This window comes from Paroedura picta, chromosome 8 (genome assembly GCF_049243985.1).
Source record: "Paroedura picta isolate Pp20150507F chromosome 8, Ppicta_v3.0, whole genome shotgun sequence".
Classification (NCBI taxonomy): Eukaryota; Metazoa; Chordata; class Lepidosauria; order Squamata; family Gekkonidae; genus Paroedura; species Paroedura picta.
This window is the reverse complement of record NC_135376.1, coordinates 43367528-43393275: the sequence shown is the minus strand read 5'-3', so window position 1 is coordinate 43393275 and position 25748 is coordinate 43367528. Positions and strand designations below refer to the sequence as shown.

The 25748-nt window shown below is 45.8% G+C and overlaps 1 protein-coding gene across 2 annotated transcripts in view; it reads left to right on the top strand.

Annotated features, from left to right (window-relative positions):
• The window catches only part of GOLGA7B (golgin A7 family member B), a 49518-nt gene extending 25291 nt beyond the window's left edge, over nucleotides 1-24227 (top strand). The window contains exons 1-5 of one of the 2 annotated variants that reach the window (XM_077349424.1): nucleotides 9673-10280; nucleotides 15583-15708; nucleotides 16062-16214; nucleotides 20334-20435; nucleotides 22186-24227. In XM_077349424.1, coding sequence (XP_077205539.1) covers nucleotides 10269-10280; nucleotides 15583-15708; nucleotides 16062-16214; nucleotides 20334-20435; nucleotides 22186-22293 — 501 coding nt within the window. In that variant the 5' untranslated portion in view covers nucleotides 9673-10268 and the 3' untranslated portion in view covers nucleotides 22294-24227. Of the gene's footprint in view, nucleotides 1-9672; nucleotides 10281-15582; nucleotides 15709-16061; nucleotides 16215-20333; nucleotides 20436-22185 lie in introns of those variants that run through there. The other variant, XM_077349423.1, reaches the window with a different exon arrangement.
• The last annotated feature ends 1521 nt before the right edge of the window (nucleotides 24228-25748 follow it).

Genomic DNA, 25748 nt, shown 5'->3' with positions numbered 1-25748 from the left:
ATGGATCAGTCGGTACCAGCCAGCGGCTCCTCCTCCCCGGCTGCTCTCTCGGAGGCTGCCATGCCACTCTGCTGCCGGCTCACCTTTGGTGCTCTCCAGCAGCCGCCATGGCTGGGGCTCCCCCTCAGCGTAGCACTGCACAACTGCTGCTGGCAGTGCGCCCCAGTGGGCAGTGGGAAGTCAGGGGTGCCAGCGGGGACAGCAAGTGCAGCAGGGGCTCAGGCGGCGACATTCCTCGGCAAAAGACTACCCCCCCGGGCATCACTAAAACTGTCAAGCGTTGACCGGTCCCCGGTGATAAAAAGGTTGGGGACCACTGCTCTAGAACATGGGGAGGGATTCCCAGTGGGGACTCTAGATCCCAGGCTCTAGAACAGCCTTTCTCAATGTTTTTACTGTTGAGCAACCCCTGAAACATCCTTTAGGCTTCAAGAAACTCCAGAAATGGTGCAATTGTCCAGAATAGGTCTTGGAAGCATAGCTGTTTATATGCCCCCCTCTCCAGGTTGAGCATTGGCCATTGGGGAGGGGTTGCGACATGACCATATGCAATCATATCACCTGATAAATGTTTTTAAAAATATATTGAAATTCATTCCCACCCATTTGGAAAACCCTTCCAGGGCCATCAAGAAACCCCAGGGTTTCACAAAACCCAGGTTGAGAAATCCTGCTCTAGAAGTACAAAGTGTATGGGATTGTGTTTTAGGGACCACAGCTGAGGGATTCTCCCCAGACACAAGGTTTGTGGCATCCACTTTTGAATGTTACTAGTGTGGCCCTACTAGAGAGAGCATTGCTTTTGGGGTCCTCAGCAGCATGAAGGGGGCTTGAAGGCAGGCTTATGGCTTTTCTGTACACACAACCCTGCGGGTACAAATGATAAGCTCACTGAAATTGTTTCCAGAGATGTCATCACTGCTGTACACAAACAAACAAGCACCTGAGAAGTGGATATCCAGAACACGGGGATTTTGTTGGGGGGAAATTTTCCTCTGGAAAAGGAACTCAGGATGGGCTGGGAAGGCTGTTGAGCCCCTTGGCTCCTTCTCCTGGGAAATAGCTGCAGGCCATTGTGAGTGTGTGTAAATCTTTTATTCATACACCCCAAGGCAGAAGTGTTGCCATAGAAACACAGCACATCCCTTTTGCCAAGCAGGAGAGAGGACTTCCAGACGATGTTAGGAAGGGTCAGCATTCAAAGGACATGGAAAGGAGTAGAAGCCCAAATCACCAAGGTCTACCTTTGCCAGGTGTGACAGTTTGCACCGCATTTATTGACATCTAACCTGGCCACCATGATCCAAGCAATGGTCTCCTCCAGATTACATTTCTGTAATTTGTTCTATGCAGGGCTGCCCTTGAGGCTGATCTGGAAACTCCAGTAGCACTCAGTGGAGAGCTCACATCACACCAGTGCTCTGCCAGCTGTACTGGCTCCAGATTGGAGACTGGATCAGGTCCAAAGTTTTGGTGCTGACCTTCAAAGCCCTTAATGGTCTTGGACCCTTATACCTACAGGACCGCCTCTTCCACTACACCCCCCCCCAAAGAGCACCAAGATCCAGTTACCAACACTTGCTCAGGATCCCTGGTCCAAAAGAGATAGGACTGGCCTCAACCAGAGGCAGGGCTTTTTCAGTTCTGCCCCCAACCTGGTGGAACGCTCTCTCTGATGAGATCAGGGCCCTCTGGGTCCAACATTTCTGGAGGGCCCGCAAGACAGAGCTGTTCCACCAGGCCAGGAAATCAACACCGAGACATCACTGGCCTCCCTTGTGAACCCCCCCCCCCAAACAACAACAACAACAGAAACAAATAATACACCATCTTCAAACTAACCATCCAACAGAAACAAAGTTCCCCTCTTTACAAGACTTTAATAGAGGTGGCCTAATAAATGTATAGAGCCTCTTGTGGTGCAGAGTGATAAGGCAGCAGACATGCAGTCTGAAAGCTCTGCCCATGAGGCTGGGAGTTCAATCCCAGCCGCCAGCTCAAGGTTGACTCAGCCTTCCATCCTTCCGAAGTCAGTAAAATGAGTACCCAGCTTGCTGGGGGGGGGGGGGTAAACGGTAATGACTGGGGAAGGCACTGGCAAACCACCCCGTATTGAGTCTGCCAAGAAAACGCTAGAGGGCATCACCCCAAGGGTCAGACATGACCTGGTACTTGCACAGGGGATACCTTTACCTTTTAATAAATTTATAACACAATTTAATACAGTTTAATTAACAATTCAATTTTGAAATCTTAATTGCTATCAACTGTTATTAATGTAACCTTATTGTTTGTACATGCCTATCCTTGGGATCTGAGACGCAGACGCAGAAGAAGGCAGACGCGGCAGAGACATGCTCCGCAAGTAACCTCCTAGTTAAGTTAAGTGCCTATCCTTATCGGCTGTGAGCCAACTGGGAAAGGTGGGCTATAAAAATAAAATAAATAATAATAATCAATTTATTACCAACAACAAACCTAGCGGTAAACCGATTTCACCTGCCATGCAGGTGCAAATGCAGCAGAAGGGAATGCAAGGCAGAAGGGAATGAAACTGAAACAGTTACTGTACAGCTGCAAAGCTGTTGAGCAGCTGCTTGAAGTGGATTGTGGCAGGGGAAATAGATCTGAGGTTTGTCTCATGGATGATCGCAGCTATTGCACATACTTCATTCATGTGCCAGCCCTGTCCCAGTGCGATGTTCTCCAGAAAGCTAAGCACATCCCAGCTGAACCTTAAGAGCTGGGATCCCCTGGTGTGCAAGCAGATTCCCCACCCACCCAATAGAACGGATGACATTGACTGGCCCGGTTTAAAAACAGCAGCAGCCCTAACCCCATATTATGTATAGTATTAGAATGTCTTGCAGCTGGTTTATTTTCAGATTCTGAACAAGGCTTGGCCTTTTGAAATGCTGGTAGTGGATTACAAGGCACCCTGCTTCTTTTTAATTCCATCTATTACCTGTTTCTCTCCATTCTGATTGCCTGCAAAATGCCACGTGCATCTGCTTAGTCACATTGAGAAGGCTGCACTGTCTCCTTTTATACAGTTTTTATACTGGACTTTCCTGGCAACACATGCAACATTATAATTGAAATAGATATTATCTGGCTGGCCTAACTTCCTATCTAGACTTTGTAAAGAGTAGAAGATGCAAATGGGGACTATTAGCCATTAATTTAAGCTGAACAATAATGCATTTCAGAATGCGTTTCGAACCATATAGATCCCATTGTCGGGTATGAGCAAATTTCTTCGGTTATTCTGGCAATTACAGTGGATAGAATCTTAGAGTTGGAAGGGGCCATACAGGACATCTAGCCCAACCCTCTGCTCAATGCAGGATCAACTGAAATTTAGATTCTTTGTGCTGCTCTGCTCCCCTAACCCATAAGAAAGGGAGACCTGGTTAGCTGTGACTATAGATCTCTACACCCTCTCAATATTTCTTAATTCACTTTGTTGTAGTCACTGCAGCACACTTAGAAATCAGGATATACTCATGCCCATGGGGCTAGTAGTAGCTATGGGGACATAAAGGGTGGCAGGCTGTTTTCAGCATACTTGGCAGATCAATCAACTAAAGCTTCAATTGCAAATTAAAATTTTCAGTCTGATTAATTGGTGAAGATGGCTTACTGGCTTCACAGATATCTCTGTGCCAAATCTGATAAAGAGCAGGAATTCCATATACCTTCTCTTCCAACTTGCATTCTGAACAAGCACATATTTACAAATTTACAAATATAAATGCAATATTTTTGTTCCTCTGTACCTCTGATTTTTTTTTGGCTTCTCTTCTTGGCCTCTCTGTGCCTAATAATTGTATCTTTGATTATAGCTTCTCCTAATTTGCCCAGGAAAGATGCTAAACTAGGGTTGTAATATCCTGGTTCCTCTCTGGCACCCATTTTAAAAAGAAGAAGAAGAAGAAGAGTTGGTTCTTATATGCCGCTTTTCCCTACCCGAAGGCGGCTCAAAGTGGCTTACAAGTCGCCTTCCCATTCCTCTCCCCACAACAGACACCCTGTGGGGTGGGTGAGGCTGAGAGAGCCCTGATATTACTTCTCAGTCAGAACAGTTTTATCAGTGCTGTGGTGAGCCCAAGGTCACCCAGCTGGTTGCATGTGGGGGAGCACAGAATCGAACCCGGCATGCCAGATTAGAAGTCCGCACTCCTAACCACTACACCAAACTGGCTCTACACCAAACTGGTGTAACATGGCTGCTCTCTAGACCTCTAGTCTAGACAGAATTATAATGCCCCTGTGTAGTTCTATGATAGTTCTGTGTAGTTCAGGGCAACTGGTTAGCCATTGTGTGAGTCAGTTTTCTGAACTAGGTGGACTGGAGGTCTGATTCAGCAGGACTCTTCTGATGGCACGCCCTCCCCTGTAGCTGCTCACCTGGCACCGAATATGCCCTGTTTTTGATGTCAAGGGAAACCTTTTTCCTCCCAGGCTTTTGATTGTGTTTTTTCTCTCTGCCTTCCCATCTCTGCTGAAATGCATTTTTGGAAAAGTCTGCTGGTTGCTGCTGACTTTTAAGGGAATGGTTTTAATGTCAGCTTTTAAGGAAATGTATTGATGCTACTCTGATTTTATGAATGCTGTTTGTTTTTACTATAAGCTCATTTATTTTATGATATTCTTGGGGTTTTTACAGTAAGATTGGTAGTGTTTTTATTACAGATCTGGAAGTCATTGCAAAAGCTTTCTTATGATGAAAGATGTAGGATGAAATTGAAACAGGTAAACAAATAAATCAGCCAAGTATGTGAAGTAGTCCTTTGCTGTTCGGTACCCTCTTTCCTGTTTCACTGGTCCATTCATAGACCTTGCTTAGTGCCCCTTTGACAGTGAGTGCTGGGGAAGTGTCTGTCAGGCTCCTTCCACTGAAAGGCACACTGTGTCTGGAAGCTGCAATCACTCCCTGAAAGAGCTGGCTTGAACCCATTAGGCAGCAGGCATAATTGCTTGCCATAAAGCACTGATGTTGGCAGATTCCCCCCTCCAGTGAGTGCTGCGAGTGATTTGTGAGGCAGGCTTCCTTCCCAAGGGCAGCTTAGGCCCTGCAGGGAAACTTGTTTTTAGATGTCAGCAAAATCTGTGGGGAAATGACAGCAGTCATGGGAAAGGGTACAGTTTGTCCCAGATACTCTACTAAGCTGAATTGTTTGGGCTTCCTTGTCTGGTCTCTGTGTTAGCTATACATGTTTACATACATACTGTGAGGAGAGGCAGTTTAGATTGTAAACTCCTTGGAGTAGAGACCTATTACTTTGATTTTGTAAGGGATAAGGTGATAGAATTCATTGTCTGTCCATCCGTGTCAATGATATGTGCTGTGTGGAACTTCACAGATTAACATAGCCTGTCTCTGGCTTAAGAAGCTTACCACTGGAAGTTCCCTGCTCTAATAGTATACTTCGGCATGATGCTAAAATAGAAGCACCTATCACAAGACCATACTGCTCCCCTGCATGGACCACTACCAAAAGGGACCAGAAGAAGCGAGGACAACCATTGGCAAACTATCCAGCATGTACTCAGGACTGAGTGTGCCCAGTACTTTAATGAGTAGGATACTGTGACTTTTATAAATTATTCAGGTTAAGTGTATAAACATATATTTGCATAAATATATACAAATATTTTATTACTTGATTCTGCAGGGTGAGAAATGGTGTAGAGTCTTGAAGTCCAGAACTCTGACTACTAAAAGATCAAGTCCGGGCCAAGCAGAATCTGCCCCATTCATATCACTGAAATGTGCCTCCCAAGGATTGTACAATTCTGTTAAACCCTGAACTCCATCCTCTCTGGGCCCAGTTGACCTTGGTCTATAGTGCCTCACCATTTCACAGTACTTCCCAGAAACTCAGTGCCCACAATAATGGTGTTCCAGTCCAAGCAGAATGGGAAGAGGAATGGATTGGTCATTGTAATCAGTGCGATGGATTGTTGACTCTACAGTATCTTCAGCCCTGCCAAATGCTGATGTAATTTTACTTATAACTCATCCAAATCCCAACCACTATGGACTCTTCTTAAGAGAGAGCTCACTGTAGACATTGGGGAAAGTTGGGATGGATTTTCTGAACTGTCCCCCAGTCCTATGATTTCATGCAGGCCTTCTGTTGGTCAGCACTTCTAACACTAAGGTGGCAGTACCACTCAGGACAACAGCAAAAGCAGGCCATTCATAGACAAGGTAGAGGGTCTCTGCATTCTTGTCCCTTAGGTATACAGAAAAACATAACTTTGTAATTAAGCCTCTGACTTATAGAAAATGGAGGGGGGGAATGGAATGTCCAGTTTCTTCCCTCCTACATACATGCTGCAATTGCTCATGGGACACAATCCCATAAAACAAAAAGGTGATTTGGGGTCTCCAAGTGCTGGACATCAAAATAACTGTTGAACCCATGCTTATTAATAATAGACCTCTTCCAACATATTGTTCCAAATTTTTCTGGACTAAGCACTGATGTTCATGACCTGTCCAGGCATTATCTTTATTTATTGACTTTTGGTTACAAGACTCTGTTTTTACTTAGGGCTGTTCCTAAATTTGCTGTTCTCAAACATGAGTCTTTGTGCTATTGTTACCCGCCACGAGCTTGTAGGGAGTGGTGGGAAATAAATCTAATAATAATAATAATAATAATAATAATAATAATAATAATAATAATAATAATAATAATAAAATCCAAAACATGCCAGTCCATTAACTTTTCAACTATTCTGCCTCTTCCTTTGACCTGCATAAGGACTATGATAATTGCAAACTGTATAGACCTCATATGCACATAAAGAAGAATGAGGGCTGTTCCATCAGCAGGTCTCACATTATTAAAATTTGTCCTCACTAAAACTTTGCACTAATAGAAAATCAGCACACTATTCAGAGGGCTCATCCAATCCCTTCTTTTTGTGATGTTAGTTTTCTGTCTGCATAGTAGAGCTTGCTCCCAGTGGAAGAACATTCAGAAGTTGTGTGCTCCACTTGGAATTTAGGTAGTACAGTCCATTCTACTGCCACATCTGTGGCATTTGCAGAACCAGCTTATTTTCAATCTCTTGGCAACTTTTCTGCTCACACTAAGTAGAGTATGGTGAAGAGATTGGACGCATTCAAGAATTCATCTTTCTTGGATCACAATTTGATAAGAGTGGTGATTGCAACATGAAAATAAAATGTCAAATTGCTCTGAGTCACTCAGCAATGATAAGCTTGAATTGAGCACGGAAAAGCAAGGACGTAAGTCATACTTCCAAGTGTAGATCAGTCCAATCTGTCATATTTCCAATAACTACTTATGGCTGTGAAAGTTGGACGATTAAAAAACTGGACAAGAGGAGAATTGATTCATTTGAACTTTGTACTGGAGAAGGCCTCTGCGTATTCCATGGACAGCGAAAGCAACAAATACTGGAATGAGTAAAGCCTGATCTTCTGGCGCAGAGTGGTAAGGCAGCCGTCTGAAAGCTTTGCCCATGAGGCTGGGAGTTCGATCCCAGCAGCCGGCTCAAGGTTGACTCAGCCTTCCATCCTTCCGAGGTCGGTAAAATGAGTACCCAGCTTGCTGGGGGGTAAACGGTAATGACTGGGGAAGGCACTGGCAAACCACCCCGTATTGAGTCTGCCATGAAAACGCTGGAGGGCATCACCCCAAGGGTCAGACATGACTCGGTGCTTGCACAGGGGATACCTTTACCTTTTTATCACTGGAAGGCAAAATCACAACACTCCAGCTCCCTTACTTTGGCCCTATCATACGATCCAACTAATTGGCAAAAGATATTATGCTAGGATTGGTCAGTGGTAAATGAAACTAGGCCAACAAAGAACATTATGGCTAGACATGATCAAAATGGACACTGGCCACAGCATCAGACAACTAAAGGAAACAGTGCAGGATCAAAAGACATGGAGACAGCTGAGCCATAGGATTGGCAAGAGCTGGACATGACTGAATGGCTAACATCATCATCAGCAGATAAGAGGGAATGTTTCAGCTTCTCATGGTACTAAGGACATTTTTGTGCAGTGCTCTCCAGTGTGTAGCCTGAGTTTCATTTCCATATTTTTAGTTTTGAGAAAGGACGTTAAAATTGTTATGCAAATGTGTAGGCTCCTATTGCCAGCTTTTGGGGCTTGGCTCTACCCACTTAATGCAGCCATTCTGTACATGTCAGTTGACAACTGAATTACCATTGGGCCTGAGTCCTGACTCTCTGCTGATGGGGAAATAAGGAGCCCAACTAGGAGTGACAGACTTCTCAGTGATCCGCATCATTCTTCACATTTTCCTGAGTTATGAGACCCTTTGGGGAAATGTGCTTTTGCATAGTGTGCCTATCAGGAATCAGGACAGCGTTGAGTGAGAGGAGATGGGAAAGGGCAAAGAGGCCTTCTTCAGTATGGATATGTGCTGGGGATTTCTTGGAGTAATCAGTATGCCATTATTTTTAGACCTCAGCATTTTTCCTTTCTTCTTTGCACCCCCCTCCCTCACACCACACCACACCAGACCGCACACAGACAGCTACACATGTAATGGGTTTAGACAATTTCTTGCCTGTACCTGAGATTCCTAAACACTTTGCTGTGTTGCTGGGATAACTCAAAACATTCAGGAACATTCTAAATTCTCAGCTCATATCTCACAACTATAGGAAGCTGAGAGCAACATACAGAGATTATGTCTGGTGACATTTCCAAAGCTGCAAGGGGATGAGAGGCCACTCAGAAGTATTTGTACTGGTCTAGAAAGTGCCATCCTCCCACTCATCTTTTTGCCTTCCCAGGATGAATTGTGTAACATAAACAAATATATGCAAATTTGCTGGAATCAGTGCAGCATCTGGATTACCTTGGCACTCATTGTATGGCCCAGAGGCCCAGTGGGAGAATACAGGAGAGGCAAAATGGGGGAGAAGGAGCTCAGCAGCAGAGCTCAATGAGCAGTGAGCTGAGAAATCTCAAGGAAGGACAAGCAGGCAAGCTTAAGGAAGTAGCAAGGTCTAAGCAGCAGGGACTGCATTACCACTTTTGATCTGAACAGGCCAGCTAAACATCTGTTTGGAGGTTATGTAGCAAACTATGTTTGCTGTTGCAAAAGGATGTTGAACATTACCCAGATATGAACTGGGGGAAGGATCTATTTCTGAGCCACCGAAAACTGATGAGCAGAATCGTATTCAGAGTGGGGGCTTTATTCTCTGGACTAATATGAAGATTATTCTGGGGTTCAAATGCATTGTTTGGTAACAACAGACAACATCTGACCTGAACCCAAATGATTGATTTGCTTTCCTAGCAAGGAATTATCATACTGCATATTTTGGATGTTGTGATACCATTTACTAATTTGCTACTAATTTACTTCCTTGTGATATCTGTACTCTTATTGTCCCTGTTCCATTGTCTGAGGAAGTGCCCATGCACACAAAAGCTCACGACTGAATACATCTTTGTTGGTCTTATGGTGTTGGACTCAAATTCTGTTGTAACCCCTGACCTTGAGTGTGAAGTTCCATCTGGGCAGGAACACCCCCACAAGGGATGGCTGGACAATAATCCCGCTGTCCCCGCACGCTGGCTGCACAGCGGCACGATGAGCTGGTCCCCCCTGCCCATTCTATCACTTGTCACTGGCAGAGGATCACGGAGAAGGGCTCCCAGTCGCCCCATGCTGACTCCCCGAGGACAAGCAGGAAATGAGCGCTGGCCGACTTGCTCTTTTCCTGGCTTAATACGGCTCCGCCCCTCGGCGTCCCTCCCCCGAGTCGGTGCTGGAGACGGAGCCCGGCGCTCCAGCGTGGGGACGCCCGGGGGGGATGCGGCTCCCACGGAGGCAGCCCGCCCCCTCCCCTCGTGCCTGCCAGTCGCTGAGCAAGCCTGAGCATTGAGGCTGGGGCTGAGCGAGCCGAGGCGAGGGAAATGGGTCTCTCAGCGCGTCAGCAAGGCAGGCAGCCCTAGGTGGGGACTGGGGAGGTCGCCCCCTGCTCCGGCTCGGTACCAAGGACAGCGCCCAGCTCTGCGCCCGTTCCTCACCCCGCTTCCACGCCGCGGGCGCCGCCCTAGCGCGGGCGACTTCCCGATCTCACCGGGGACCGTGCAGGGATTGGAGCACTTCCTCCACCTACAGCACCAGGGACAGCGCTCTCCGGCCGGCGCCGGGGGAAATCGTCCCCTTCTTGCAGCCCCTGCCCCGGTCCCCGCGGGGCGCAGCGTGGAGCCGCCTCCCCGGCACAACATGGCAACCGAGGTGAGCAGCGCTGGGAGGGAAGTGGCACACGCTGGCACCGGCGGCTCCGGCTCTGTTGAGTCATGACAGCCGCCGGGCAAAATCTGCGGCCAGGAGGCGGCCAGGTTTGCCTGCCTTGGTAGGAACTGCCTGATGCTGCAAGAAGACACAAGAGCAGCAGCTCTCTCTCTCCCCCCCCCCCCCCATTTAGCCGCCGCCGCACAGCAGTATTGCAGGCCGAACGAGTCACTCGCGCCCGCGACTTAGTGGCGTCCGCCGCGGTTCAAGGGAGCTGGCGCGGAGGAAACCTGTTTGGCTAGAGACGCCATCGCTCCTTCCGAAATCTCAAGCAGTCCCCCGCCCACGGTTTCCTCCTCAATTCTGCATTGCCCCTGTTCCACAGCTCGGAAGGAGAAAGCAAGGCAGGGTGCTGTGGACAGGGAAAGCCCTCAGCTGTGGGTCAGGGAGTCTCCCAGCAGTCAGCAGCAGGTCTGGATAGGACGTGTGGAGCACGCGGGCCGCTGCCCCGGACAGCCGGAGAGCAGATATAAGAGCTCGCAGGGCCAGGATCGCAGCATCTCTGGCACCTGGCCAGGTTGTCCTTTGGGTCTGGTTCTGGTGATGAGAGATGAGTGGGAGAAGAGGGATACCTGTGGCTTTGGTGTGCTTTCCATTCATTGGCAGCCTCACCAAACCATTCATTGCTCCGAGGGGAGCTAGCTCAAAGCAGCCAGCAGACGCAGGTTGAAGAGCTCAGAAGCCTTTTCCCCCTGCAGGCTAAATTTTAAATGCGGAGACTTCCCCAAGCCAGCCCCCGCACCTCACACTCCAGCCCTGCTTCTAAAGGCCACAGTCACAACCTGCGCTATTTCAGCAGCTGCTCTGGGGATTCCCCCCCCCCCATCTGGTTCCCCCCCCCCCTGCTCTCAGACCGGTGTCATTGCAAGATGCAGTCCTGCAACAGGCACTGTCAGGCTGAGCCAGAGCAGAAGTAACCAAAGGGTTGTTACTGGGGGAAGAACAGCAGCTTCTGAATGGGGGGTGGAGAGAGGCAGCCTGCTAAAGCTCCAGCGGGATGTCCCTGTGCCATGAGGGAGCAAGCATTTGACAGGCTGTGGATCTTGAATCCCCCACCAACAGGCACATCTAAAATACTGGCTCCTCACAGTGGAAAGCAGGTCTTGAGTTTGGACAGGCAGCTGACTTTTGGGAGAAGGTTGCTTAAATTAATCCCTGACTACCAGATACCTGAACTTCAGTTTTATTTGCCAAAGCACATATGCAAAAGCCTAGTCCTTGTGGCTATGGTTTAGCCTTTCAAGGGTCCATTTAAATTCTCTGTTTATGCTCCAGTTCAATAAACCTTGAACCCAAATGTAAGAATTAGAAGCACAGTAGCACCTTGTCATTATCTAGTCTTTAATGGGCTACTGGACTAATTTTGCTGCAACAGGTTAACAGGGGTACTTCTGTAAAACTAATAAAAATAGAAATGTTGGGAGTTCCAGCTATAAATCAGCAGATCTAGGATGCTTTTTCACCTGGATGTTCTGAAGATCCAGATAAACAAAGCTGGTGGGCCAGAACTGGCCTGGCATCTTGTAAGGAGATGGATGGAAGCATGATCTTCCCCTCCCATAGGAAGGCTGCTGTTTGAGGAGCAATGGAAGTAACTGGTTTGAAGTCCAGGATACTTAATCATTATGAGGAAAAAAGTAGATTGAGATACAAGATGAGCTGCCTGTTTATAGATAATCATAAGGCTCTTACTCTGGGCAGATTCAACTCCGAACTTCCACTGTTTGCAAGCAGCGTCAACTGGACTATAAAGATAAAGGCTGTATGCAGTCTGGGTCCTGCCTATCTGAGGGACTGCATATCTCCTTAAGTTCCTCCCAGGGTTCTTCGCTCTGTGGATATGAATCTGCTGGTTATTCCGGGCCCTGGGAAATGCACCTAGCCTTGACCAGGGCCAGGGCTTTTTTGGTCCAGGCCCTGACCTGGTGGAATGAGCTCCTGGAAGAGCTGAGGGCCCCAACAGAGCTCTCTGTATTCCACAGGGCCTGTAAGACAGAGGTCTTCCGACTGCGTTTGGTTGAGGCTGGGCTAGTAAGGTCCCTCCCCTTTGTACCCCTTTATATCTCTTGTATCTGCAGCTCCTCCAGGCAAAACATCGCCTGTGGTTATATATCAGCACAACGGCGACTACTGCTCAGAAGGCTGAGGGTTTGCATGGGGAAATAGACTGCGGATTGTTGCTGCCATCGATTGGTTGTACTGGGGCGTTTATGCTGTTTTTATGCTTTTTATGTAAACCACCAAGAACCTGCTGTGACAGGAGTGATGGTCTATAAATATAAGTGAGTGAGTGAGTGAGTGAGTGAGTGAGTGAGTAAATAAATAAATAAATAAATATTTCCCCCCTGCTATTGACTCACCATCACCATCCTTCAATTGTATGTTAAACCTTTGGGGATGGTCGTGCCCCAATCCAAGTTGGAGGATTTTTCAGTAGCTTGGCGAACTGACTTTTGCAAGCAGAGGTAGATGGATGGATTAGAGATTTCGCATGTAAGGAAGTCCTGCCCTGCTATCCAGTTGTATCTGACAATCAGTGGCTAGTTATACTAATTTAGGAAACTTCTGGTGCAGAGGCAGTCTGCTTCCAAAGGAGTTGGGTGAGACTGGCTACTGCACAGTGGATTATACTGGCATAATGTGGTGCAAATCCAGAATATATACACCCATAGGACCAGTTGCATATATCATTGCTTAAGTAAAACACTGTGGATGCTGTAATGACGTTAAGATCTAGACATTAGTTAAAATGCATGCAGGACACTTGGGAAAGAATAAAGGAAGGTATTTCGGTATAATTATTAGGTATATTGGACAGTTCTGGACCTCTCAGCGGTCCAGGTTAATGTGGCTATGAAACTGTTATGTTAAAATACACAAAATTATTAAGGCAAAGACCAAGATGCTGAACATACTCAAGTGTGTCAGATATGCAATTTAATGCGTAATTTACGTGTTAAATTAACATGTTATGTGGAGCCTGTTGCAATAATGGGACATAAACTCAAACCTCTCAGAACCAAGAGGTGTAGAGAGAGCCAGCTTGATGTAGCGGTTAGGAGCGCCGACTTCTAATCCGGCGAGCCGGGTTTGATTCTGCACTCCCCCATGTGCAGCCGGCTGGGTGACCTTGGGCTCGCCACAACACTAATAAAGCTGTTCTGACCGAGCAGTGATATCAGGGCTCTCTCAGCCTCACCCACTTCACAGGTGTCTGTTGTGGGGAGAGGAAAGGGACGGTGATTGTAAGCTGCTTGGAGACTCTTTCAGGTAAAGTGGCATATAAGAACCTAAGAACCTCCTCCTCCTCCTCCTCCTCCTCCTCCTCCTCCTCCTCCTCCTCCTCCTCTTCTTCTTCTAAAATAATTCTTGAGCCACTGAAGCACATTGCTAATTAAACTGAGTTTCTGTTACATAAAACGTGCAAACAAACACTGTACCTCGGAAAGAGAAAGGCAAGGAAGAACTCGCTTTAGAATTGCCAGGCTGAATTTGGCTACAATGTGTGGATTGAAGATATGCTAATGTATTCACACACTGAGAGAAGATAAAGCTATTGATAAAATGTTCATTATGACTAAGTCTCGGAAAGGATAAAGACCTTTGCTTCCTAAAATTCAATGACAGGCACCTGCAACATCGGTAGTACATTCTGCTCTGGAACTGGAGTTCTTGGCACTACCTTAAGTAAGAAAGCTCAGACTCTAAGAAATCCAGTAGAACTTTAAAGACTAACAAAATTTATTCCAACAGAAGCTTTTATGAGTCAGAGCTTACTTCATCAGATTAATTGGGTACACCATTGGGTACACTGCAAGGGGTTGTTCTATGTATCAGCCTCAGGTTGTTGTCCTTGTTTGCCGATTCTCTCCTTGGCTTATCTATTATTTAGGCCTTCACATGGAATAAAAAATGAATTGACAATGTGGGGTGTTATGATGCTGAATTTAGTTCCCATTTCCTAGTTACTTATTTGCAGATCCAACTGCAAATATCAATAATATCTAACAAAACTCTGCACCTCAAAATAAGCTATGGTCTGCTCCAAATCATACATTCTTGGCCTCAGAATCTATATTCCCCCCTCTGGAGAATAGTCTCCAAAGTCTGTAGGGACATGATCTGAATGGACCAGACCTTGTTTTTAGGTACAGCTACCTCCAGATTCTTCATATTTCACTCTCTGGATATGAGTCCTCCAAGGTGTTTTTGTGAGGACCCTGGCAGCTGCGTTCTGTACTAACTGGAGTTTTCGGGTCAAGGACAAGGGTGGGCCAGTGTAGAGCGTGTTACAGAAGTCCAATCTAGATCTTCACATGGATCACAGTAGCCAAGCAGTCTCGGGGCAGGTAGAGTGCTAGTAGCCTCACCTGGTGCAGATGGAAAAATGCCACCTGGGCTTTTAGAAGTATCATCATATCAATCTTTTGTGGTTGGATTCTCAAATAAGGAACTGTGAGCTGTGAACAAGGAAAGAACATCAACACCATCTATGCAACGAGTTTGTGTTTTCAGCTTAGTCATTTTTCCAATTCAGCTGACACCTGAGTAGAAAATAGTTTGAGGAAAATTGCTTTCTGGGGGACCTCCCATAGCGATAGTTTTATGATCTTTTTTATATATCCTTGGCAGTCCCACTAATAACTATATGGGCATTTTTTCTGCTTCAGGACTATTGTTTGTATTCACATACAGATTTAATTGCCTTTCAGATATTCTCCCAGCTTCATGAGAGCCTTTTATCTGCAAAGTCTAAAGGGTAGCTAAAAAGCACAATGAGAGTGTTGTCACAGGGGACAGCATCTATAAAGAGTAAAATTCTCACCCACTTTAAGACACTTAGTAAATTAATCCTATTCATTTAAATAAATTAATCAATTAAGCAGATTAAGATTTTCAAAATTGGGTGATGGCTTTACTCTTCCTGGTGGTAGTGCTTCCCCTGATATTTACTAGGTTGTCTTCCTTGGGCATCTAAGCTTGCCTTTCTCTTAAGAAAAAGACATGAAAATAAGATAATTATCCTGGACATTTTGTGGGTTGATGAAACTGTTGTCACTGCTAAAGATCAGCAGTCCTGTCTCAGTGAAAAATTGAACAGGAGGACAGAGTAAATCACCTGCCTACTCATGAGAATAGACACATATCAGCTGTTTGGCCAGCAAGCTCCAGGAGGCAGAATGAGCCATGAGCTCCTACAGGGTCCTCCCCAATATTGAAACCAACAACCTCTGTTTTTTTCCAGGTCCATAATCTGCAAGAACTACGGCGGAGTGCCTCATTGGCCACCAAAGTCTTTGTGCAGCGGGACTACAGTGATGGGACCATGTGTCAGTTCCAGACCAAATTTCCCCCTGAGCTGGACAGCCGGGTACAGTCAGTTATCTCATGGGCTTGCATAGCTCACACTTTGACTGGCAAAGGATCTGACTTTATACCAGAACCATAAGATAGAAGTGAGATCACAGTATTGGTGATCTACTAATATTCTAGCTGTTCTGGAAACCTGGGATAACCATTCTGGCTTCTGGGATGCATTCCAGCTGGCTAGCTTTTGTCACCACATGCAAAATACAAAACAGACAGACCACCCTTGCATAGCACCTTCTGCTCTCAATATTTTTTTCTCCAATGCTACGGACATTTTTTGCATTAGGGGAGAGGGTCATTAAAAATCTTCCTCCACATGCCCTCATGGTGTCTTCTCTTCTTCCTCTCTTAAAGATTGAACGGCAACTTTTTGAAGAAACAGTGAAGACCCTCAACAACTTCTATGCAGAGGCTGAGAAAATTGGGGGCAGTTCCTACCTGGAGGGATGTTTGGCCTGTGCCACAGCCTACTTCATCTTCCTCTGCATGGAGACCCGCTATGAGAAGGTTTGGAGGCATAATGGGTCACGGAGAACCACCAGTAATATCGTCGTCTCACATTGATGAGCCCAGTGTGTAGCTTATAAAACTAATGAACCAATAGCAGGACCAGCATCAGAACTATTTACAAGAAGTGGTCCCTGAGCTTCTATAAGTCCCAAGGAGGGGGACCTATATAATACCCACATTACGATCAGATCCTTAGATGTGTTAAGTTGCAAAAAAGCCATGGTGGGAAGATTGCTGGTTTGATCAGGACACATCAGGACTGCAGGGCAGGGGAAGAGGCATTTAACTTTTTCTCCACATAGTGACTCCCCCCCCCCACCGCTGCTTAAGTCTAGGAAAGAACAAAAGCTCCTTTATTTTGTATATCTAGTGGGGGAAAATCCTTCCCCAGTGCAGGGGCTTCAGTGCATATTGTCCCCAGCTGTTTTTGCCAACTAAATTGGAGTCCCCAAAACGGTATATGTGGGTGCCATGGGCCTTGACAACACCTTTTCTGGTGCCTACTAAGTGTTCTTAGAAAATGACAGGTTCAGGTGCAAATTTTGCCCTCCCCCCCCAAGGATTCTGATTGGCTGTGCAGACTTTAAAATTTGGCTTTGACAGCAACTACCACCACAGCTCAACGATCTTCACTGTGTGACTGAAGGTAAGCTGTGGCAGCCATTTGATGGTTGGCTACACCTCTTGTGGCAGCCATGCTATATTGAACTTCTAAAGGTGTCTGCAGGCACAAAAAGGTTGAGGATTTCTGAGTTAAACTATATCTCTCAGGACAGGAGCTGACCACAGATCTCCAGGGGCTTGTTTGGCTCTAAAGCACACCCCTCTTAAAGGGATCAGTGACTTTCTATTATGGGGAGAAGGAATGCTTCAGATAGCATGTATGAGTGCTGTCTCTGGAACAAACTGCTTCCTCTAGGAAGCTACCTAGATATGGTAGTGCAAATGGAACACATAATTAAGCATCTCGGTTTCAACGGGACTCCATGAGGTAATCTTGTCTCCAACCGAATAGGCTGCCATGTGTGACATGATAATCTTTGGCCAGAAGCAAGCAAATTCTCAATAGCCATACTCTCCTCTGGTTAGGATTCTTTCCTTGTGAAGAATTAATGTCTCTGTAACTTTCAGAAACTGCAAAATGACTCCCTTTGATTGCAGCATTGCAATCAATAAGCTGGCAACAGATCTGTCTTGTCATCAAACAGGTGGTAAGGTAACCTGAGAATTCCACTCAGTTTGATTTTGTTAGTCTGCTCTCCTAGGAGGCTGAAGTTGGTTCTCTGTTTCCCATTCACTGTTCCTGGTTCCCCGTCTTCAATTCAACCACAAATATTAATATTATTCTTATTTATTATGTATTAGATCTATTGGTCACCCTGCCCTAAAATAGGCTCAAGGCAGCTCATATCAATAAAAACATATAAGCAAAATTAGTATAAAACATTTAAACATTCTTATCCTAAAAACTCTCTTAGAGTGCCCCAGTAATTCTGGCACTGATCTTGTGTCCAGATTTCAGGATGGATAGAGAAGGGGGGGGGGACTTCCTGATATTTAAACAGAACTGTATCTCAAAAGCCATCTGTAGATGACACAAAAACATATATCACCAGATCAGAAACTGTCCCTTGCTAGGGGACATATCCTGGGCACAAAGCCTTTTTTTTTTTTTTTTACTTCTAAGAGGTCCACTTATGGGATTCTTAAAGGTAGCCACTTCTGGAGCAGAAATAAGTATCACAGAGAGACCCTTGTCCAAAGATTCATGATTTTTTGCAGCTCACTGCCAAGGGTATTTATGGTGTCCAATCTATGTTTGCCAACATGATGCGTATGGAAGTTACTGCCCCTCCAGGGATCAGAAATAAAGAGTACATGTAGGCCAAAGAGACAATTTGATCAGTATGAAGAGCTGTGGGCTGTGGGCTGACAGCTTGGCAGCTCTCTGAGCCAGAATGGATGAGTAAGAAGGCTGGCAGTTATTCAGCTGATATATAGCAAATCACCCCATATACAACTGTGTATCTGTACCTGATGAAACATGGATTAAACTGGTCTTCTAGATGACAGTTACTCATTTTCAGCTGCCCTCTTCTTATGTCAAGATTAATCATTTGTGAACCTTGAGAGAGGTGAAGATTGGGACTAAACAAAACACAGTGATTTCACCCAAGGGATGGAAGAACATGTCATAGGTTGAAATAAATGCAGCTGTCACAGCAGATTTTAAAATGCTGGTTGGGTAGGCAAATTTTCCTTCCTCTTGAATCATAGAGTTGGAAGTGACCTCTGGGGTCATCTAGTCCAACCTGCCCACCTACAGTGACCCCAATTCCATGCCCAGATGATGCTCCCCCCAACCCCCCTCATCCCCCCGACTCTGAAGTGGCAATTGGCATTTCCCTGGGCATGCAAGAAAGGTTGCAAGAGCCAAGCACTGACACAATCTCTCCTGCCCACCCACTGACAATCTTAGTTCACATAATCTAGCCGCTGCTTAAAAACTTCCAAAGAACCCACCACCTCCTGAGGAAGCCTGTTCCACTGAGGAACCACTCTGTGTCTGGATCTAAAATTCTTTTGAATTAATTTCATCCCATTGGTTTTGGTCCATACCTCTGGGGTAAGCGAGAACAACTCTGCTCCATCCTCTATATGGCTGCCTTTTAAATACTTGAAGATGGCATTGGCTATCATGCCACCTCTTTGTTGTCTTCTCTCCAGGATAAACAGTCCCAGCTCCCTCAACCTTTCCACATACGTCTTGGTCTCCAAAACCCTCGCCATCTTTGTTGCTCTCCTCTGGACCTCTTTTCAGGAGTGTAAACTTTTTCATTTCCAGGGGGAAGGCTGTACCTGCTCCAGGCACACACTTAGTAATCTGTATTATATTATTTAAATATATAATTATTTGCATTTCATGTTTATATTTTAAAAACATATCCCATCAACGATCATGTGGTTATATATATGTATTCCACTCATAATAGTCTGAATCTTAGTCAAAGAAAGATAACTCTGTGGGAGGAAATATGTTATGAACTTCACTGAGACAATTGGAGTAAATTTGACTTGCATGTATGAAAGGAAATATCCCCCCCCCCTTTCTTCACAATTTAGGCTGGCCCAAGATCACATATATTATTTAAACTCTGGTCTCCCCAATCTGAGACCAACACTCTAACAACTGCACCACTTGCATACTGGATAGTATGGATTTGATCAATCTACAGTGAATCCACAGGACTGGCTTCTGAGCTGCATTTGTTTAGTTGAAGTAGGACAGTGGAACTGCCTAATTTCCTATATTTGGTGAAACAGTTTTCTTCCCCCTCCCCGTATAGATGCACAGGAACAAAAAAAGAAGAGGCTATTCCCAAACTTTCCATATCTTTTTCTCTAAAGCTACAAGTCTTAGGATACCAAAATTACTTAACTTCCAGCATTTAAGCTACAGACCACTTCTCCCCACTCCCTCCCCCCAATGGCTAAAGCTAGCCCTCAATTTCTTTTTCCCAAGATAACAAAATCCCTTTAACTTCTAGTACACTGTCTATTTGTTGATTCACAGGTTGAAAATAGGGACTTTTTAGGTAAAACTTCTAAAGATTCCACACACATCCCAAAACTGGGATGACAGTGGAAGGCTGCTCCTGGGCGGAAAGTGTATGTCCCAAAGTCTCAGAGAAAGAAAGCAGAGTTGGCAGCCTCTGTGCAAATGGAGAAGATGAGATTGCACAGTGTAAGTCTAAGCAACTTTAAAATGCACTGCAGTAATATACAGATGTGTGCAAATAGTACAGAACAGAATGAGGCATACTTTTGAAATTGCCCTAAAGTGAAGATTAGGAGAAACATGCTCAGTGCCAAAGCAGATAGACAGGAAGATGAGCTGCCCTGGAGAATCAGAGAGATGACCATGGGTCAGAGATGGGGATGGGGTACCTCAGCCAATATGAGCATCTGTTGGTGGAGGATTTAGCCTTCATGGATCTCATTTTCCATTTGGAAATAGATGACCATTTAAAGGTATCCTCTTCTCCATTTTCAGTATCTTATTCATCACTAACTGAGCACCACTTTTGTTGAATGGTTCTCTGATTCTCTCCCCAGGTTCTAAAGAAGATCTCCAAGTACATCCAGGAGCAGAATGAGAAAATCTATGCTCCCCGGGGGTTGTTGTTGACAGACCCAGTGGAAAGAGGCATGCGGGTTGTATCCTTCTCAATTCCCCAAGGATGAACCTTACCCCCTATTTCTAGCTCTCGCATATGTGTTGGATCTATTCCACCACACCCTCAACCCTACCTTCAACCTAGTGGAGATTTCTGTTCCAAAGCCCACTCCTGCCCTTTGTAGAATCATGATAGATAGTTCCCTGAGTACACCAAGGAGCTGCAGGTCAGCCTTCAACAATGCAAAACTTCAGGGATTATTGAAAGGTTAAAATGTACAGAAAATCTCAATGCATGTGTATACATCAAGTACATACTGAATTCAGCAGAATTTACTCCTATGTCAGTGTAGACTTGCATCTTAATACATTTGGATAATCTGTACAATATAATTGAGTGCTCATACTTCTGACGATGTTCTGAACTTTCCAAAGCCTCCAGAACAAGGCCTGCCTGCCTGCCTGTGGAACATTCTACACATTGGTGAAGCATGAGAGGGGGCATTTAAAGGGAGTAGCCCCCAGGCACACATTACAGCTATTCATGACAGTTGCCCAGCTGTCATGATCACTTGTAATATGCGTGGGGTTCTTGCTCTGTTTAAATACTCCCCTTCACCTGGGCAGACTGGGAGGGACTGTTTAAAGGGACTGGGCGTGCCCTGTGCTCCCTTTCAGTACTCCCTCCTACCCTAGCAGGCTTGAGGAGATTATTGAATAGAGAACGCAGGCTGCCTAGAGCCCGTTGTATTTTTTGTGCTAGTTTGACTTTAAAAAGAGGTAGTTAAAAGGAACTATTATGGTTGGGGAAATTGAAATAAAAATGCAAGTGTCTTTCACTTTCTTTCATATTATTGGAACAAAAAGATAACTGATGGCAGAGACAATGGATGATGTGCATTTTCATATGGTGCATCCCTTACCTGTGAAATCAGTTCCCAACCCAGCAGGAGTGCAAATTAATGTCATGCTGCATCTTGCAAGGACATAACAATATTGGGAAAATGGCAATTGACCCCCTTCTCACTCCTCTGAACTACTGAGCAAGGTGGCGCATGCCCACTGAGGAACACACCAGCAGAGCGAGATAAGTTGAGAAAGCTGTGGGGAAATGAGAAGGGGTGGGGGCGGCATCTGGCTGCTTTGAATGAGAGTGACTGTAAGACACTGTAGGTATTTATTGTGATTTTTAACTCCCTCTCTCCTGTTCATTCAATGCTGCTGCTGTGTGTGTGAGAGAGTGTGTTAGAGGGGTAGGCCAAGAAGCAAGCAGCTGACTGAAAAGTGGGCTATCACTATCATGTTGGGGTAGCACATGCCAAAATGTCAAAGGCTTGAGATGTCCAAGAAGGCATTTTTATGCAGGGAATGGTAGTATAATAGAACTACACGGGGTGTTGCTTCTATAGTGCCTTTATCGATTGCACTGTTTGTTGCATGGATCACTTCCCTTTATTCTTGAAACATCCTCTACGTAACCCCCTTTCTTTATTATGGCATGTCAAGCCTTAGGAACGTTTACATTGTTTTCTAGTTCTGTAATCCTCGTCCTGTTGCATTGTTTACTGGAGACCTTTGCTGTTGGAGTGAACAGCTTTTCATATTTTGTCATTTGGCTTCAGCCACAGTGAAAAGATGAGCCACACATTAAATTGCTACGATAACGACCAACAGTACTACCACCCACGATAGGTCTAACAACCAGCCACATGGATGAGCAAGCTTATTGGGTTGAGTGCCTGTGGGGGGTGCCCCAGTTCCTCCTCTGTTGCCCTTGACCCCCACCTTCAGATTGAGATCTCCATCTACGAGGACCGTTGCAGCAGCTCCAGCTCGGGCAGCTCCAGCAGCAGCAGCAGCAGTGCTGGCGGTGGGGGCGGGGGCGCAGGGGGTCGGTGACTGGCAGAAAGTCCTGGCAGGGATTTGTACTGCCGGGACGATGGTGTCTCCGAGATCCGAAGGCTGCACTATCAGAGCACCCGCTTCTGAGCTCCCCCAGGGGGGTCAGGATGCCAGCAAAGAGTGTTGTGACACCCCTGGGGTTCATGACAACCGGCAAGGGCAAAGTCATCCATCAGGGATGGATCAGCTTTGCCCAAGTGGGGCTTGCACCCACAGAAGCCCACGGCCAGTGCCTGGGATCCTGACACCCTGGGGTGGGATGCTACTCAGGGGGGTTCTGGGGAGACTGCTCTCCCGCTCCCCAGGTCTTCTTCTATCACCCTTTCTTGCCCAGATGTGTCATTGTCCACATTCTGTTCACCTGAGCCTTGGGCACATCATCCTGACTAATGCTGCCCTATTGCTAAAGGCTGAATAACGGGTGACAATCAATTCAACAGGATGAGCTGGGATGAGATGGTGATGGTGTCTGGGACCCCCTCGCAGTCCTTTCCCTGAGCACCAGCAGTCAATTCTCTCCTGACTTTGCACTGACAGCATCCTAACTCTTGCCTTTGCTTGCTGCTCTGCATGTCATTCTCCAGGCACTTCAGGTATGTCATACACTCAAAGCACTTAGCATCCACGGTGCTATAATTCAGCCATTGCAGGTGTCCACACAGTGTCTTGCACAGTGCGGGTATCTATATTGGCAACAGCATGTCCTCTCATAAATGCTTGGACTATACCTGTTCCCAGCTATTATGGAGTGTGTTCTTCCAGGGCACTAGAAGGGACTGGTTGAGAATATGAGGTGAGGGATGAGTGGGAGGTTCCACTGGGCCTTCCTGTTGAGTAGAAATACAGATGCAGCCGGGGACTGTAAGTTCTTCTGAATGCAGAAGACAGCAATATACCAGCTCTGGCACACTCCAGTGGGTTCCAATGTTCTGCCATCATGGAGATTACTATGCCGGAGGGGAGGGGCACTCCTATCATTACTTGACTAGCCCACTGAGCATCTTTCAGATATGTGTGTAAATATTTAATATTCCCCTAGCTGGCAATACTATATTACCACAGTCCTGTTTCTTCCTTCAAAAAGGACAAAGAAAAAGGAGAGTGAATCTCTAAGGTGGGCATAGTTATACTTATGGCACTTGGCACCCTTGTCCCCCATCCACACTAGTATTCAACAATATCACCATATTTCTTTGCATGCACAGGTTGTTTTCTTGCTGCATGTTCCAACCCTCTCCCTTTGTAAATAGCTCATTGGGCCCCACGTGTGTTTGAGTCCCTGTCAATAGTGGGGCCACAGTACAACTTCTCTGAGTCCCTATGTGCCACTCCATGAACCATGATGGTAATGCAAGGGCAGAGGACAGTATCATATCACCCCAAGGACATGTACCCAAACAGTGGACAAAGTCCACCTATTCCAGCTCCTTAGATGCTTCCAACTTTTCACACACCGCAAACCTCAGGCACGGGCAGATATTCTTGCTGAGGTTGCCCACAGAAACGAACAGTTCATGTCTAATGGAGAAGAGAGCACCTTGTGGAATGGTGGGGAAGGATTTCATTCTGGGATGTCCCACCAGGATTAGATGGGGAAATGACTGAATGCTTGGCCTGGGCAAACTCAACTCCTTTCTTAATAATCCAGACAACTTGATCTCCAGCTGGAGCTGCCTTTGAGTTGGCAGGGATCTGGACAGCAAATAGACCCTCTTCTATACCGGGGGAGGGCTTCAGGGAGGAAGGCAGATGTATGGAAGCGGTTTGGCCAATGTGAACCTGGGTAAACATTCTTCTGTGCACAGATGCCTTGAGCAGCTCCTCACCATGCCAAGTGTTGGACACCATATGTGCCATTCGGATCTGGTCTTGGCTATATACCTCCATCTCCATATGGAAATTCCTGACAATAAATGGCAAGTGAGAGTCTACCAGTGTTTTCTTCTTCATAAATGGTGCATTTGGTCTCTTGCATGCATTTCTTTTCACAGCTATATGGTTTTCTGTTGTCTTAAGATTACATAGGATTCGTGGCTCCTGTGAGAATGAATACCTTTCATAGATTCAAAATGCAGATTTCAGTGAGTAGCTCTACAGTTTTAGAACATAGCCTCCTAATTTCTACCCAAATCCCACTGTCAGAAGGATGTGGTGGCACCCAAATTTTAATTGTGTTTGCACTAGCTAGAGCTACATTTTGACCCAGTCACTAGTTGAATGATCAGTTGAGATTCAGTTTTAGTTTTGAACCTATGAGCAAACCAGAGGGGTGTTTGTTTCTTTATATTAGCCTAACACTGTTCCTAAATCAATACAGATTTCCATATTGTGATTTCATGAGGCATTTTTCTGATGCTTTTTTATTTAAAGTTTGCTTAAACGTTATAATGCACCTGATGTGCAATTGACCTGCTGCTTAAGTTGGCTGTGCCAATGCACAGGCAATAGTTCTAAGCGAGCAAAGCGGATTCATATGCAGAGTCAGGTTATCACACGTCGAGTGCTTTTTGACACTACCTGCACCCACAGAAGGTTGCTGAATGGAATGAAAAGCCCTTCCTTCTTCTAGCAGCAAGGGTTATGTCCACGGTGGGCTTTGCTCAATCAGGTAATTCCATGACAGAGGGTCACTATGGATTAGTTCATAGGAAGTTCAGTCTACATGAGGACTGAATCCAAGTTTCCTCACCTCCCTGTCCTCTCCAGACTGGGAGGGCATTATCAAAGCTGATAGCATTGACCATTTATGATGCGTGCATGGATTATGTTAATTCATTACTGGGTGCTTCATGCATGACTCTTGGGGGGGGGATAATGCAATCCATTGTCTCCACATCTGACTCTATATCTGTGTTTCTGAGAACACCAACACTGCAATCAGCCAACAAGAAACAGCTACATCAGTGATCAAGGAAGGTGACAGGCAACTCATGCTTGCTGAGTACTTTCACATGCACTCCACTCTGTGAGTCTGTGAATGAGTTCCCATATGAATGTTTATCACTTGCATGTGTGAAACACTCAGCACAGATCAAAACACCACGGACAGAACATTCAGCTCACCTCAGACACAAATATCCTCCCTTAGTGAGCCAGTTCACACTTTCAGCTGTGAGTCACCAAGTGACACCTTGGACAGCTGAAAAAAAAAAGAATTGTGTGTAGCACCTGTGACTCCCCCCCCCCCCAATGAAGCCTTCACAAATGAGGAAATGTTGATATTCCTCTGGGACTTACACTTCAGGGTCACATAGGGCAGTGCAATTCAATACTGCCCACTCTCAGGCTTCATATTTCTGCTCTGGCACCAGTGAGAACAGCAGCTGCTGGTGTCTTTCTCAGATCCTATTGTATATCCTATACTTACTCTGTTCTCCTACTAGACATTAAAGACGTTATGAATTTTGCATCAAAATTCCTTCCTCAACTGTGATAATCAGACATAAGCTGAT